Source organism: Pseudopodoces humilis, chromosome 7 (genome assembly GCF_049639895.1).
Source record: "Pseudopodoces humilis isolate 2021_Gansu_Grassland_sample_001 chromosome 7, ASM4963989v1, whole genome shotgun sequence".
Lineage (NCBI taxonomy): Eukaryota > Metazoa > Chordata > Aves > Passeriformes > Paridae > Pseudopodoces > Pseudopodoces humilis.
In genome coordinates this window covers 48,381,917-48,395,757 of record NC_142206.1, presented here as the reverse complement: position 1 = coordinate 48,395,757, position 13,841 = coordinate 48,381,917, and the positions used below count along the sequence as shown (strand labels likewise).

General features: G+C 42.2%; 1 protein-coding gene across 1 annotated transcript; it reads left to right on the top strand.

The window, feature by feature from the left end:
- Window positions 1-354: 354 nt before the first annotated feature.
- On the top strand, window positions 355-2,493 carry GSC (goosecoid homeobox). Its single transcript, XM_005520162.3, has 3 exons — window positions 355-1,114; window positions 1,313-1,572; window positions 1,939-2,493. The coding sequence occupies exons 1-3, from the start codon at window positions 784-786 to the stop codon at window positions 2,089-2,091; spliced, it is 744 nt and encodes a 247-aa protein (XP_005520219.1). The 5' UTR covers window positions 355-783; the 3' UTR covers window positions 2,092-2,493.
- Window positions 2,494-13,841: the final 11,348 nt, after the last annotated feature.

The following is a 13,841-nucleotide window of genomic DNA, read 5'->3' as shown; positions in this document are numbered from 1 at the left end:
TTATGTGGCAGTTTATTTTTTTTTAAAGTGCTTCTTAACCAGTTCGAAGCATAAATAATGAATCTGAGCTTTAGACAGAGGAAATCGCACCCACTAATGTGAACTAACACGACCAAAGTAGGCGCATAATAGACAAGACTAGGAGCTGCTAACCACTTCTACACAATGGCATTAATAAGATTAACCTGGGCAATTAGCCGGTGCAGCAGAGATCAAGCCTAAATCTGGGGCCTTTCTAAAAAGCCCACTAATGGAAAGGATTACGTTAATTTCATTAATTCTCAATACACAGACTCGGGCTGCTTTCACTCCTTTGTGTAACCCCCACCTCTCCTCCACCAAAAAAGGGGAGAAAAAAAAATCAAATCTGGTTTTGTTTGTCATCTGCATATTACCAGGAACTAAATCCAGGATGACGTCGCCTGGGTATAAAAAAGGGAAGAGGTTCAGATGGATTATACTCCGAGCAGCCCTCTGGGTTGAGATCAGTAAACAGGCGAGAGTTGAGGGGGGAAAGTTCCAGGGGTGGATCCTGCGCACACGCACACACACCGCACACACGCGCACAGACACACACGCACACTCTGCCCGCAAGCTGCCCTCGGGAAAGGCGCTGTTCTTTTCGCTCCGATTCCTTTTTAAAATTTATCCGAAAAGTTTCGATTTCGTGTCCTTCCAGCCTCTTCCCCCCCCCCCTCCCCAGCCACCACCTACCCTCCCTCCCGCCCTCCTCCCTCCCTCCCCCGGCCGGTCCCCGCCGCCCTGCCCCGCACGGTTTGGGGCATGCCTGTGAGCATGTTCAGCATCGACAATATCCTGGCGGCCAGACCTCGCTGCAAGGACTCGGTGCTGCTGCCCCCGAGCGCCGCGCCCGTCGTCTTCCCCAGCCTCCACGGGGACTCGCTCTACGGCAGCGCCTCCGACTACGGCGGATTTTACTCCCGGGCGGTGGCTCCCGCCTCCGCGCTGCCGCCGGCCGTCACTGGATCCCGGCTCAGCTACAACAACTACTACTACGGGCAGCTGCATGTGCCGGCGTCCCCCGTGGGCCCTTCGTGCTGCGGGGCCGTGCCGCCCCTGGGCGCCCAGCAGTGCTCCTGCGTTCCCCCCGCAGGTAAGGCTGCCCCGCGTGGGACGGGGCGGACGGGCCCCCTTTGTTCCCGGAGCCGCGGGGCCGGAGCGGGTGGCGGGGAGCTGGCGGCCCGCAGGAGAGCGGCTGGGAGCCGGGGGCTCCTTTTTCGGGACGGGACGGGTGTGGGGGGAGCAGCGATCTCATGCAAAGCCTATCGTCGACTCGTCTGTCTGTCCGTAGGTTACGAGGGCACTGGGTCAGTCCTGATGTCCCCTGTTCCCCATCAGATGTTGCCCTACATGAACGTGGGCACTTTGTCCCGGACGGAGCTGCAGTTACTGAACCAGCTGCACTGCAGGAGAAAAAGACGGCACCGGACTATCTTCACTGACGAGCAGCTGGAAGCGCTGGAAAACCTCTTCCAGGAAACGAAATACCCAGACGTGGGCACCAGGGAACAGCTGGCCAGAAGGGTGCACTTAAGAGAGGAAAAAGTGGAGGTACTTTGCTTTCTTTTTCCTTCTTCAGCCCTCTCCCACTGGCACTCAAACGCGTTCGAAGCGGATGTATCGCGGTGCGGCTCCAGCCCGGCTCTGCCTGCGGAGGGAGAGCGACCGCTTTGCGGGGCAGAGGGAAAGTTTTTTATTATTTCCGAGTGCCCTTCCTTGGGGCACAGGGCTGTGAGCGATTGTCGGCTGGCGGCTGTGCCTCCTGAAGGCACCCGGCCGGTCCCACCGAGCGCTTGCTTCCCCCGCCTCTTTCTCCGCGGCACACCGGCCCCGGCAGGGCTCGGGTCAACTGCGGGCTTGTATCCCTTTATTTTTATTTTTTCCCCCTCTAATAATTTAATTTCTTAACATAAATAGGTTTGGTTCAAGAACCGCCGGGCGAAGTGGAGGAGGCAAAAGCGATCGTCTTCGGAGGAGTCAGAAAACGCACAAAAATGGAATAAAGCGTCTAAAACGTCACCGGAGAAGAGACAAGAGGACGGGAAAAGTGACTTGGACTCTGACAGCTGATACTTCTAAGTGGGGGGGACATTTCCCGTGGACTGTCGGATACGCTCCAGAGGATGCTACTAATCTTGCACAAGATCTGCCTTGTTGGAGGGGGAAAATATCTGTATATAATGTACAATGCCCCGAGCTAAATCCATGTAAATAAAATGTGTTGCGGAGGTGTTGCACAGGTAGACGGCGGCGCGTTTGTTCACTCTGCGAGAGGGAGAAGGGAGCAGGGAGCGATGGTGCCCAGCTCCCCGGGGAGCAGAGCCGGCCGTGCCGGGGCGGTTCCGCGCTCAGCGCTGCGGTATCGCAGTGAAAGCCGGCGGAGGACAGCGCTGCCAGGCGGGCCCCGCAGCCGGGGGAGCCATGCTAGATCTTGCACCCTCAGGGAAGCGGCTGAGGCCCGGCCAGGCCCATCCCGACGGGGGCGGCCCAGTAGGAGCCCGAGGAGGCCGGCGGCTAAGCCCGGCGCTCCTGGCGGGTTCCCGCGGCGCTCCGGGCCCGTTCGCCCGGCCGCGGCCCCAGCGCTTCTCCCGCCCGGGAGCGCTGCGACTGCCCCGGCCCGGCCACCGTGCCCTTGGGAAACACCAGCAGGCGAAGCAAACCCGGCCCCACACTTGTCACTCTGTCCCGTCCCCCTGCGCTTTCTCCTATCTCCCTGCGGTTGTGCCTTGCTGAGTTTCCAGAGCGTTTGTCTTTGACCGTCGTTTAGAAAAGCCATCTCTCTTCGGCGGTGTTTAAAGTTGTTGTTAATCAATTTTAGACATAATCAGATGAATTACACGTAAGGGGAGTACGAGCCCTTAGGTGCTGCTTTTTTCGGGTGTTTCAGAGGAAGATGCTAATGGAAGTTTTCTCCCCTTTGAGGCAGCACTTTTGCAATTACGAAAGCAGTGACAGCCTGGTCTCGTTTTACTCTTCCCTCTACGAGGGCCTCGTAGTAGAGTCGTCTATTCCCCCTTTAAAATACACGCTCGTTTTCCTTTTGCTTTTTTAGCTGCTCAGAGCTCTCCAGCTCTTTTCAGAGAGGAACCACGGCAGTTTCCCCATGGTGCTGCGTTTAGGAAGACCCTTCTGGCTCCTCGCCTAAAAGACTGCTCGTAAAGTTAAAACAAATAACCTGAAAGTGTAAAGCCAGTTCAGATGATCTCTGGCCCAAAAACTTCATGCTGTGCTTTTCATTCAAGGTTAAGTGGTAGGGAGCTGATTTTTCTTAATTATGGCAAATATCACCTGGATCTATTCATCTTGGCTAGTTTAGACAAATTGTTTTTTCAAATGTGCTCACCATTACTTCCAGTGACACCAGAAAGGTGCTGTGTTGCTTGCCCCTGTGCTTTTTTCTACTTTTTGTGATATATCCAGTTTTTTATGGGTGTTGTAACACGGGGCATACTGCAGGTGTTAGTGTGATAGAGTCTCTGTACCTGTCTGCTCAGATAACTTTTCAATGTTCATGTTTCCACCTAGATTTGGTATCTCTTTCTGAGCGATCTCTCACCACATCAAGATGTAGGAACAGCTGCCGTGGAAGCAATTCAGTGTGGTTTTGTCTGAGCCAGTTCTTTAGGGGGCTAAGAGTTTCACAGCTACTGCTCTCTTGAAGAGAAAATTTAGCCTCTTGTTCCTCAGTGCAGCAGAGGAGGAAGGATAAAAGCAAATGGATTCTTCTTCTTGGATATATATAATGTTTTGGTTATATGGAGTTATTGTATTTTGGGGATTCTACCCTATTTCTGTGGATGCATATTTGACCTCTGTAAACTATATTAAATTACAATACAACAGCACTAAAAATTAGTTTTCAAATTACTGAAAATTAGATTTTAAAAAAAGTGTTTTGTTATGTTATACGCAGGAAGTCTCACTGAGTGAATTTTTTATGTCATCATGTCTGTATTTAGTCATTGTTAGGTTTTAAAGTACATATTTAATTTTCAAATAAAAGCCAGGTCTAAGGATAATATTGCCCAAGACTTTACAAATGCTTATATATTTGCATTATTTCCATGTGTAAATATCCCTACTGCCACAATAGGAGCTTGGAAAAATTTTGGTTTGTTTTGCATTTTTTTTGTGTGGTTGGTAATTTTGGAAGTCACTATTAAAGATCTTAGCTTGCATAGTTGAATGTGGGAGTTTAACTGTATCTGGGTTTTTAAGAAATGAGATTTAAAAGTATTTTTGATTACCAAGAGAAGTTACTGAAAGTTGCAGTACATATATTTAAAGATACTTAGACTTTTCCAATGGGAGCAATGGTTCCAATTGAGAACCATGGAAGCTCCAGGTCACCGAACTTGCCAGTTTATGGATTTATGGAGAACTGTTTGTTCTGTGGAAGCATGGGATGTGATGTAAGAATCAAAACTTTGTATTCCAAACTGCAGTTTCTATCCATGGAATTGTGATGAAATCACCTCTGATTTATTTAAAATCACATTGTACCTTTGTCTGTGTTAATTTTTGAGTTTTCTATAAACTCTTTATTACCATAAGCTTGATCAGTCACAGGTATCTATTGTTATTACTACATGTAAGTGTAGGTCTATTGAAGTTAATAATATGACTTTAAAATCAAATCGGAAAGGAATTTTAATCTTGACCCAAAAGCTTAACCTTACTTACTAAAAATGGTGTCTGTGCCATTAATAGGAGTAGCTGTCTCATTCTTTTTCTCACTGGTGTTTGTTGAAAACCTAAAGGTTTCTTTCTCTCTGTTTAGCCTACAAAATGAGATTCTGTGCAGTATGGAAATCTGATAGTGAAAAAGCAGTGAGAAGGTTGCATGAAAAGGATCAAGAAAGTTGAAAACTAAATTACTGAAAACGTGAGGGGGATTGTATTAATAAGATCTCTCATTCACTCGTGCTGTTTTGTTGGAATATTCCATCTCTAGATGGAATATCTGGCTTTTTATTTCAGGAGAATTCCTACATGCTAAAATGCAAATTCCACGTAGCAGCTTTCATTATTTTCTCTTTCTGTTCATGCAGGAGGAACAAGTCAAAGCAAGGGACCCAAACATGTGCTATGTTCCAGCAGGTTTAGTTCTAACAAAGGGGCTTTGAAAGAGTTGTTTGTGGTTCTGTTTCTATCACTTGCCTAAAAAGGAGACCAAAAGAAAATTTTTAGAAAATGTATTTGGTTGGTTTTGTCTGTATCTTACAACCTTGTATCTTGGGCAAACACATTCTCAGAAGGTAGGATGGGACTGAAATGTGTTGTATTGTTCATGGTACTGAGGTACAGTCTGGGTTTTACAACTTGAGTTCAGCTTCTTGCTGTCTTACTGATTCTCAATGAAATGCTGGACTTCTTTCTTTCTAGATTTCTGTCTGTAGAATGAATAATATTCCCCTCAGATCTCACAAGGGAGTTAGGTTGAGTGGGGGATTATAAGAAATGTAAGCTACTTTGGAGGTTCACCACTGTGTGCAGACTTAGTCCAGATAATGCTATGCATTATAGGAGTAATAACTAAATAATTATACAAAAGGAGCATACGCCAAATAAATCTCTCTGACACCAAGCTGGCTGAAGTTACAAAATTCTATTGCAAGGGAAAGGTAGGGAGAGCAGTGTGTAGTAAGAGTCCAGTGCAGAAGTTTTCTTCTGGATAGAGGCAGACATAGTAATGTGATGTGCTATCTTCATTGTGCCATCTGCATTTAGGTAGCAGAAAGTTGTATTTCTGTTAATACTCTATTTACCATAGTTATTTCAGTAGTTCTTGTTTCTAATAGTAATGCTGCAAAGCAGAGGTCAGAATTTTTTTTGTTTGACATGAAGTGATTTATTATCAGCTGAGAATCTCAACTTTTTTTACCTTTCAGTTTTGCTAATACTTGAGTGAACTGTTTTTGAGCTTTACTATAATGGGATCCTGGGAATATAAACCATGCAAACTCTTTCTTGCACGTGACTTGTGAAGCAAACATTTGGATTAGTGAAAGTTATAAAAAAATGCAACATTAAGGTGAGTTCATATTTTTTGTGCTCCATCTGCATTTATTGGTTCTCTGGGATTAAACACTGTGGAGCATAAAGGAACAAAAATTTAAAAGAGTTTTTGTTTTATATTTTACCCCCCTCGGGTTTTATTCCATTTATGCTTTTCTACTTCAGAGACCTGGTGAGCCTGGATTCAACCTAGACAGAGAAGTTTAGTCAAATTACCCTGTTTTTCTGGAGTTGCCACTTACCCAGAATTTAATTGGAGTCTCTTACACAAAGGTAACAATTATGGCTGCAAGGTGTTGGATTTTAAGAAATTAATGCAACTTTAAAGTGGCATATCTCTGTAAACTATCTGACAACTTTAAATGCAGAAGCCTGTATCTGGAGAATTCAGATACAGAAACCCAAATCTGGAGAATTAGAATTTAACATTCTTCTTACGCTTTTGTCTTCAGGGTAGAGTAGATGTCTACAGAGACTATATCCCTTGAGACATAAGGCAAGACTTAAGGCACAGCTGAATAAAACAATAATAGAGTAAGAGAAAGGCCAGGAAACTTGTTAAAGCATAGAATTACCTACAGTTGAATGCTGAAAGTTAATTCTCCTCTGTCTTCTAAATGATGTCTGAATACTGGTGTTTGCATTTTTTTTCTACTCCTTGCAGGCTTATCCTGAAGATTTGGAGTTTAAACCTCCAAACACATTGAACACGTGCAAGCCTCGAAGTTCTAATCATTCCTTTGCATTATATCCAGGAAAAGGGTCCTGCCCCAAAACTCCAAGCATTGAAATCCCACCAGAGTTTGCCTTTATTTGTGTATATAAGTACAAAATTATTATTATTATTATTAGTAGTAGTAGTAGTAGTAGTAGTAGTAGTAGTATTCATAGCCTTTCTGAGGGAATTTATTAAATGCTTGCTATGCAGTGACTGCAGAGTACATTCCTTGCAGTGTGTGTTGGGTTTTTCACCTTCATTATACCATGAAGCAAAAGGGACAATTTTGGTGGACTGTAGCCTCCTTACTCAACAGGCTGCTTGCAGAGTTTCTTCTCCCCTTGCTCTCCAGGGTGGGTACACCTCTGGACATGGCAGACTCAGTATGTTCTTTTCTGGAAACAAAAAAGGCCAAGGAATGGCGAGCCAGATTGTGATGGTGTCAGTTCAGCGATTTGGTTTGTAGGGAAGCATCACAGACTGAGCTGCAAACCACAGCGCTGGAACGAGCTGCTGAGCACAAGGAGGAGAACATCTGCAGCTGGCATCCCTCTTGGCTCAAAGGTGTTACTAGTGTAGAACCTGAGCATAACTGTATTTATTTCCTTATTTGGGCATTCTGGCAAATTGTCAAAGAGCTTAGCTGTGAATTTTCAGAGTGATCCTGAGGTGGGAAACTACTGTTGCTCCATTTTGCTGTTGAAGGTGCTGAGGTGCCTCTCTCTCAGGGGGACACACAAGAAGTCTTTGTCATGGTGTGGGGAAGCAGAAGTGATGACATTTTTTCACTGGTGGATTTTAATGCCATCACCATGTTTTCCTGTTATCCTGCTGGAAATTTGACTTTTCTGGTGAAAATAAGGCCTTCATGGTTAATGTAATTTTATATGTAATTTCACCTGGTTCATAAACAAATTACATATATTTTCAATGTCCATGAACCCAAATTGAAGGCTAAATTAATGGAATATGGTTGAATAAAGGGACAATATGGTTTGGGTGCATGAAAGACATATTTTTAAAAGCCACAAAAATCAGAGACGTAACCTACTTTGTTTGCACACCCAAAAACTCTTGCCAAGTGTTGCATGTGCAAGGAATGCAGTGCCAGCAGAGAGCAAGTAACTTTCTTAGGAAATAGAAATGGAAAAGAGTTCATTTTATGCCAAATTTTACCCCACAGTGGATAATTACAGCCAAGTTGTAAACCCCTTAAAAGCAATAAGGCACCAGTATAATGAAACACATAACTGAAATTTACTGTACTTGTGTAGATTGCAAGCTTACTTTTGAATATTTAGTGTTCAACTTCTTAAATCTCTAGTGTTCACAGAGGGCTTATAAGTGCTAGAATTTTGATTAACTGTCTCAAATAAACTACTGCTATTGTTATCACTATAAATCTCCCTAACCTAAGAACCTCAAGGAGGCTGGTATTTTCTGTGGAAACTGTAATGATTTAGTTGGGCATGAACCAAACACCCTTTATTTGGAGCTTCCTGTCATTATATAAAAAAGTCTCAGGCTTCATTTACATAAGTTATTAGGTTTTATTTGTTTAATATTACTTTTTCATCAGTTTTATACTGTGTTTATCATACACATTTTTTGAACATACTGTGTTTTCCTTTCAATTTGCCCTAATGGTATAGAGACAGCTCTTCACAGGGAAACTTACCTGAGACTCCTTCAGCCTGTCTGAGAGGATGATGTGGAAGTCTGACCCAAAAACTTTGTGAATTAATGAGAAACTTTTTTCTAGAGCTGATAATATTTCCCACTGACGTCAATGGATGTGCTTACTTTGCAAGGTGATCAGTGAAGAGAGGGTATTAACCCCTGGTCAAAAGGGACAGAACCACACAGGAAGGGATCATTAGTAATCCCAGGGGAGCTTTCTCTCCTTAAATTCTCTAACTGTCCTACTCTGATTTGTCCTGCTAAAGTGGTTCTTCCCACCTTTGTACATGTGCAGTTTTAATGTCAGAAATGCATTTCTGTCACTTGGGTCACAGCAGTTAGTAGTGTTGATGGAATAAGCTTGCCAATGCATTTGGATTAAACATTTTAGTGAATACCTTTTAAGGTAAAAGCCATCTCCACTGAAATAATTACACAAATACAACACAGTCTTTAAATGAGCAGCAATATTGCTGGCAAGTGTTTCCTTGACATAGAAGTAGGTGTTTTCCGTGCAATGAGGCTTGACTAGGAACATTAGGCTCTCAGAAACTTATCTCCACCAACATAAGGGCAAGACAAAAGTTTATTGATACCTATCACTCTTGGCCTTAAGGGAACATCTGATTAACCAGATGTTTAAGGAAACCCAGAAGAGCGTTCCTGAATTGCAAAGCAGCCGTGTTTTTCTCTGCTCACGTATTCATTGGCACAGCTGCTTCAGATATCCGGGCATCTAAATTATTCTGACATCAGAAAAAACCACTGAAACAGGGACTGATTATGGCCATATTGCTTATGACGGTTTAATGCTTTGGCTGACTGATCACTGGGAAAACTGTTCAGTCACCAGGCACACCACAGTTAAGAGGTTAGTAGAATTCACGTTGAGCACTAAGAGCTAGGACATTAGGTGCTGTAGAGTCATTCTTTCTAATATCAGTCTCTTTGAAGTAGCTGTCTTAGGAGGAGAAGCAGTTTCCATTTCAGCTTTGTAGTCTTTTTGGTTGCATGCTGGAAATTTTGGTATTGGCTAGATGCATCTCAGATGGCTACAAAATTAAAACAAAAACTGCAAAGACAATACATTTGATGTTAAAAATAGTCTCAAAAAGTCTATTAATTTGTGTCTTTTGAATTTCTGTACATTTTTCCCGTTTTTCTCTCAGTTTCTGGTCTAGGTTGTCTTAAAAACCACTGGACATGTTAATAATGTTTGGTATACTTTGAGGCCAGTCTATTGATACCAATAAATTGATTTGCTTTTTAAAATAACTTTTGGATCATCACAAAGTAGAAACACAGCTGTCATAGAAAAGTATCTGAGAACATTTTTGGAGAAAGCAAATCTAGGGAGTATATTCTAATCTTCACCTCTGGAAGTAGATCGCATGAACTGGAAACAGGACTCTTCCAGTCTGCATTGCCAAGTGACTCTTGGCCCTGTATGAAGAAGAGAGAAGAGCAGGCAAGAGCCTCATTTCCCTGTTTTTCCAAGTCAACTAGATGTAAACTCAGTACATCTATCAGGGGCTGTGACTTGCTGAGAGGAATTGGCCCACAAATATTGCCAATAACAGCTTTTGAGGGTTCCAGTTGGGGATTAAAACAATTTAAGGTTTGATTAAAATTATGTTTGTACAACTGAAATGTTAAGTTTGGTTTTTATTTTTTTAAATTGGTATGAGATGCACTTCAGATTTATTTTTGGAACAAAAAACTTCAAAATTATTGTTGTTTGTAGACCATCATATGTTTTTGTTTTGGTTTATTTATTTTTACAAACTCTTACTGGCAGTCCTTCCATTCTTGTTGCAGCATAAATTGTGAAGACAAGAATTTAAACTTGTAAATAATGAAAGCCTTCTGACCTATTTTAGAAACCCTACTTCTTCCTTATGGCTCATGGTTATGCACGTGAGACAATCAAAAGGTGGAGTTCCACGTAAATGAATCATTTTTGGTATGGAAGTGTCTTTTGTACAGAAAAAAAAAACCTGTGGAAGGTTATGCTGATGATGCATGACTTACAGATTGTATTTGCAAGGACTGAGGTCCTTTTGAACCTGTTGCAGCAGATTTGAACCCTTACCTGGCAGATACAAAGTAGAATCCATTAACAACAATGAAGTGTTCAAAATACTCATGAGGCCCAGAGGATAGTGTTCCAGGCTGAAGCCCCACTGAGATAGGTCAGAGACTGAAATTAAAAATATTGGTAGTATTTTCAGCACAAACTGAAAATAAGTAGAACAGTTTAGTGGATAGAACATTAGTATGGGAGTAAGAGAAGAGAATTTATCTGTAGTTCTGCTGTTAGAAACTCTGAATGCCTACTGTCCCAGCTGGGCCAGATGTTTCCATCTGTAAAATGAAAACATATAACAATATCCATAGGTACCAAGTGCTATGTGCTGTTTCTCCATCACAGTGTCTTCTAGGCAAGCATTTTCCTCTCCTGACAGAGACATGTTTTGGATTGGAAAATAAAAGTGTTGATATAGGTTTGTAATACCACATCAAAGAGGTTCTTGAGAATGAAATGCTACACAACCTGATTTAGCCTCTGTTGCCTCACCAGCAACAGGCTGATAAGTTTGTAAAGTAGCAGTCACTTTCCCCTGACATATTATTTAAAATCCATTCTGAAGAAAGGTTAAAACAATTAAGATCTTATCAAGAAGGCATCTGAGCAGGCGTGAGATGCCAAGGAAAGGATAGGCTGGCCCTCTGTCAGATATTTTGCACCTCTAGGGGAAGGACAGTGGAAGGCTGTAGAAGACATTGGAAGAGTAAAGGGGGAATAGAAGCATATAAATCCATGTGTTTTTTCAAAGTGAGAGCTTGCAAGTGTTTATTTTCTGAACTGTTTCCAATGAGTATTTTAAGAGGGGATGGATCTGAAAGATTTACCACCTTCCCTAGCCTGGCAATGCAGAAAATTATGAGTTTGACAGCTTCATGATCTGTATCTGGGTGTGACATTTTTACTGGCTCTTTAGTGAGTATGCCCATATTTGCATTTACAAGGACAACAGTTTTTCTTTCAGTGTTGTCAGCATCCCACTGAGAGGTCTTCTAATGCATAGTTACCAAATGTGCTTGTAATCACTAACAGCAAGATAAACACTATTATTACACATTGTAATTTCATTAATTTGATAAAATCTGCTTTGGCTTGTCATTTGCTCCCTATCAAAATAAAGGCTGTAATGCTTCACTGTGGTAAGTGGATAACCACTTCATGGCAGGTGTTGAGCTGAGCTGAAAATTATGGCAACCTCAAAGCAACTGTTTGGAGTGATGGGGTTTAATCTATTAGTACTTGTAATAGTGTGGAGGTTTTGCACCAGAATCAACAGCGTGTTTTATCTAAGTAAGATGATCCTTACTTCAGGGATGGTTGAACAGTGTTGTCCAATATTGCTGACCAGTTCTTTTCCCCATCCCCTCTCTCCTCACAGAAAGGACAGTGGCTAAGAACAAAAGGGCTGTAAAGAGAATAAGCTCTTTGGACTGACTACAGGGCAACTCTGTGAAATGGATGTGATCTCACAAGGCTGGTGAGTGACCTTCCCATCACCCAAGCTCTGGAACAGCTAGGTTCTTGATCCAGGAGACACAGCAGCTGGGGTTTGGCCAAATGTTGCAGCTTGTTCAGCCTGCTCATGCCATTGCTGTGTTCTTTGCAGTAATAGCAGGAGATCAGCTCCAGTCCATCTGGGGACTTCCTCATGCCAGAGAAATCCCTCAGGAAGCAATTAAACCAAAACAAGCTTCATAGTGACTTGAATTTTAGCCTGTGATCTAACTCTGTAGCTCATAATTAAAAACTAGGTAGCATACTGCTGATATTTTCCTACCAGTAAGGAGATTATGTAGTTAACATTTTATTCCATCTTGAGATGTTATAAACATTGCAAACATTATGGATGAGATTTGTAAACACAACATATTTATGCAGCAAAACATAAATACATGCCTAGATTAGGTCAGCTGGTAAAAATAATCAGTACTCATTATTGCTATTTAACTTTATGGAGTGACCTAAATATCTTACAGAGCAAACACAATAAAGAAATTTATTCTTGAAATGCTGCTGCTCATTAGGGACTCAATGTGTGACAGAGCTGCATGTGTTCCCCTCACAGGGTGTCTGAGGTGCCTCAGGTGTGGGTTTGCAGCATCTTTTTAGCACATATTCTCTCATAATATCTTGTATATATGATTCATATCAGTGGAATCATTAATCTGTTCTTTGCATTTGTGTCTTCTGGTGGCCAGAAGGATAATTTCAATATGACAAAGAATACTGTTGTGCATTTATAAAATACAGTTTTTAGGAGAATTTTATTTTAACACATCTGTGTACTGAATGTTTTACTTCTGCTACCAGCAGAAATTTACCTGAGATAGGGAAAAGTGATTGAAGAAGGGGTGGGAGCCAAGGGTGTTCTTGGAAAAAAGTCTTCATCTCTCCATGACAAGTATCTCCTGGTGAAAGGCAGACTGGCTGTATCAGCTTTCACCAAGAAAGGAAAGATGGGAATACCCGGAGTGCTTTGTCCTTTCATTACCAGCAGCATACAAGTGCAGTTGGAAGTTAGCACTGTGACGTGTTTCAGTCTGTTTCTGGTGTGCAGACCTCTAGCCTGTGTGCATTTCCAGCCATGTCATGGATTTCCTGCATGGATTTACTTTTTGCTGCCTGTAGAGCTTTTCTGACCTTCAAAATAAAAGAAAAAATAAAATTAAAAAAAAATATTCAAATTTTCCCTGTTTGTTTTCCCAACTATACCTGTTTGCACTAAATCAGCTTACAAAGTTTTGTTCTGTGTGTCAGTCTGGCAAGAGAAAAGGAGAGCTTGAAATTTAAAAAGTAATTTGTGATTTAGTGTGCATACCTCTGGTCAGATTTGCTACTGTTTGAGCTTTTCTTATATCTAGTTGAAAGTGAAAGAACAGAATTAGTAATGACAAACTTCACCTCCTCTGAGAACTGATCTGTAGATGAGCATGTTCAGAATGGTTATTCTTACATAACTGATAAGCATGAATTTCTATAGGTGCATTTTATTGTTGCATTTACATACATATTGCATGTGCCAGAAATCTCTGATTTCAGACAAGAACACTCTTCTCTTAGAGGACATTCTGGTTACATCAACCATAGTTGCTCCTAAAATCAAGCTTAAAGGATGTTGGTTGTGGTTACAGAACTCAACTCCTGTTCTGAGATATTTTTCCAAATTTTGCAATGGTCCAAATCCACATCTCTCTCTTCTCAGATAGTGGAGCTCCAAAAGGGTATGATCTGGCCTAAGAGAACATGTTTGGCACAGTGCTCGCTCATTTAATTTCTTCTGTCCCAAACCACTTCAGTGAGGTTCAGTTTACTCATGAG

Excerpts from the sequence above, each read along its gene's own strand:
- GSC (XM_005520162.3), top strand. The coding sequence starts at position 784 with ATGCCTGTGAGCATGTTCAGCATCGACAATATCCTGGCGGCCAGACCT. Across the intron at positions 1,115-1,312 it reads CTCCTGCGTTCCCCCCGCAG|GTTACGAGGGCACTGGGTCA; the intron begins GTAAGGCTGCCC and ends GTCTGTCCGTAG. Across the intron at positions 1,573-1,938 it reads TAAGAGAGGAAAAAGTGGAG|GTTTGGTTCAAGAACCGCCG; the intron begins GTACTTTGCTTT and ends TAACATAAATAG.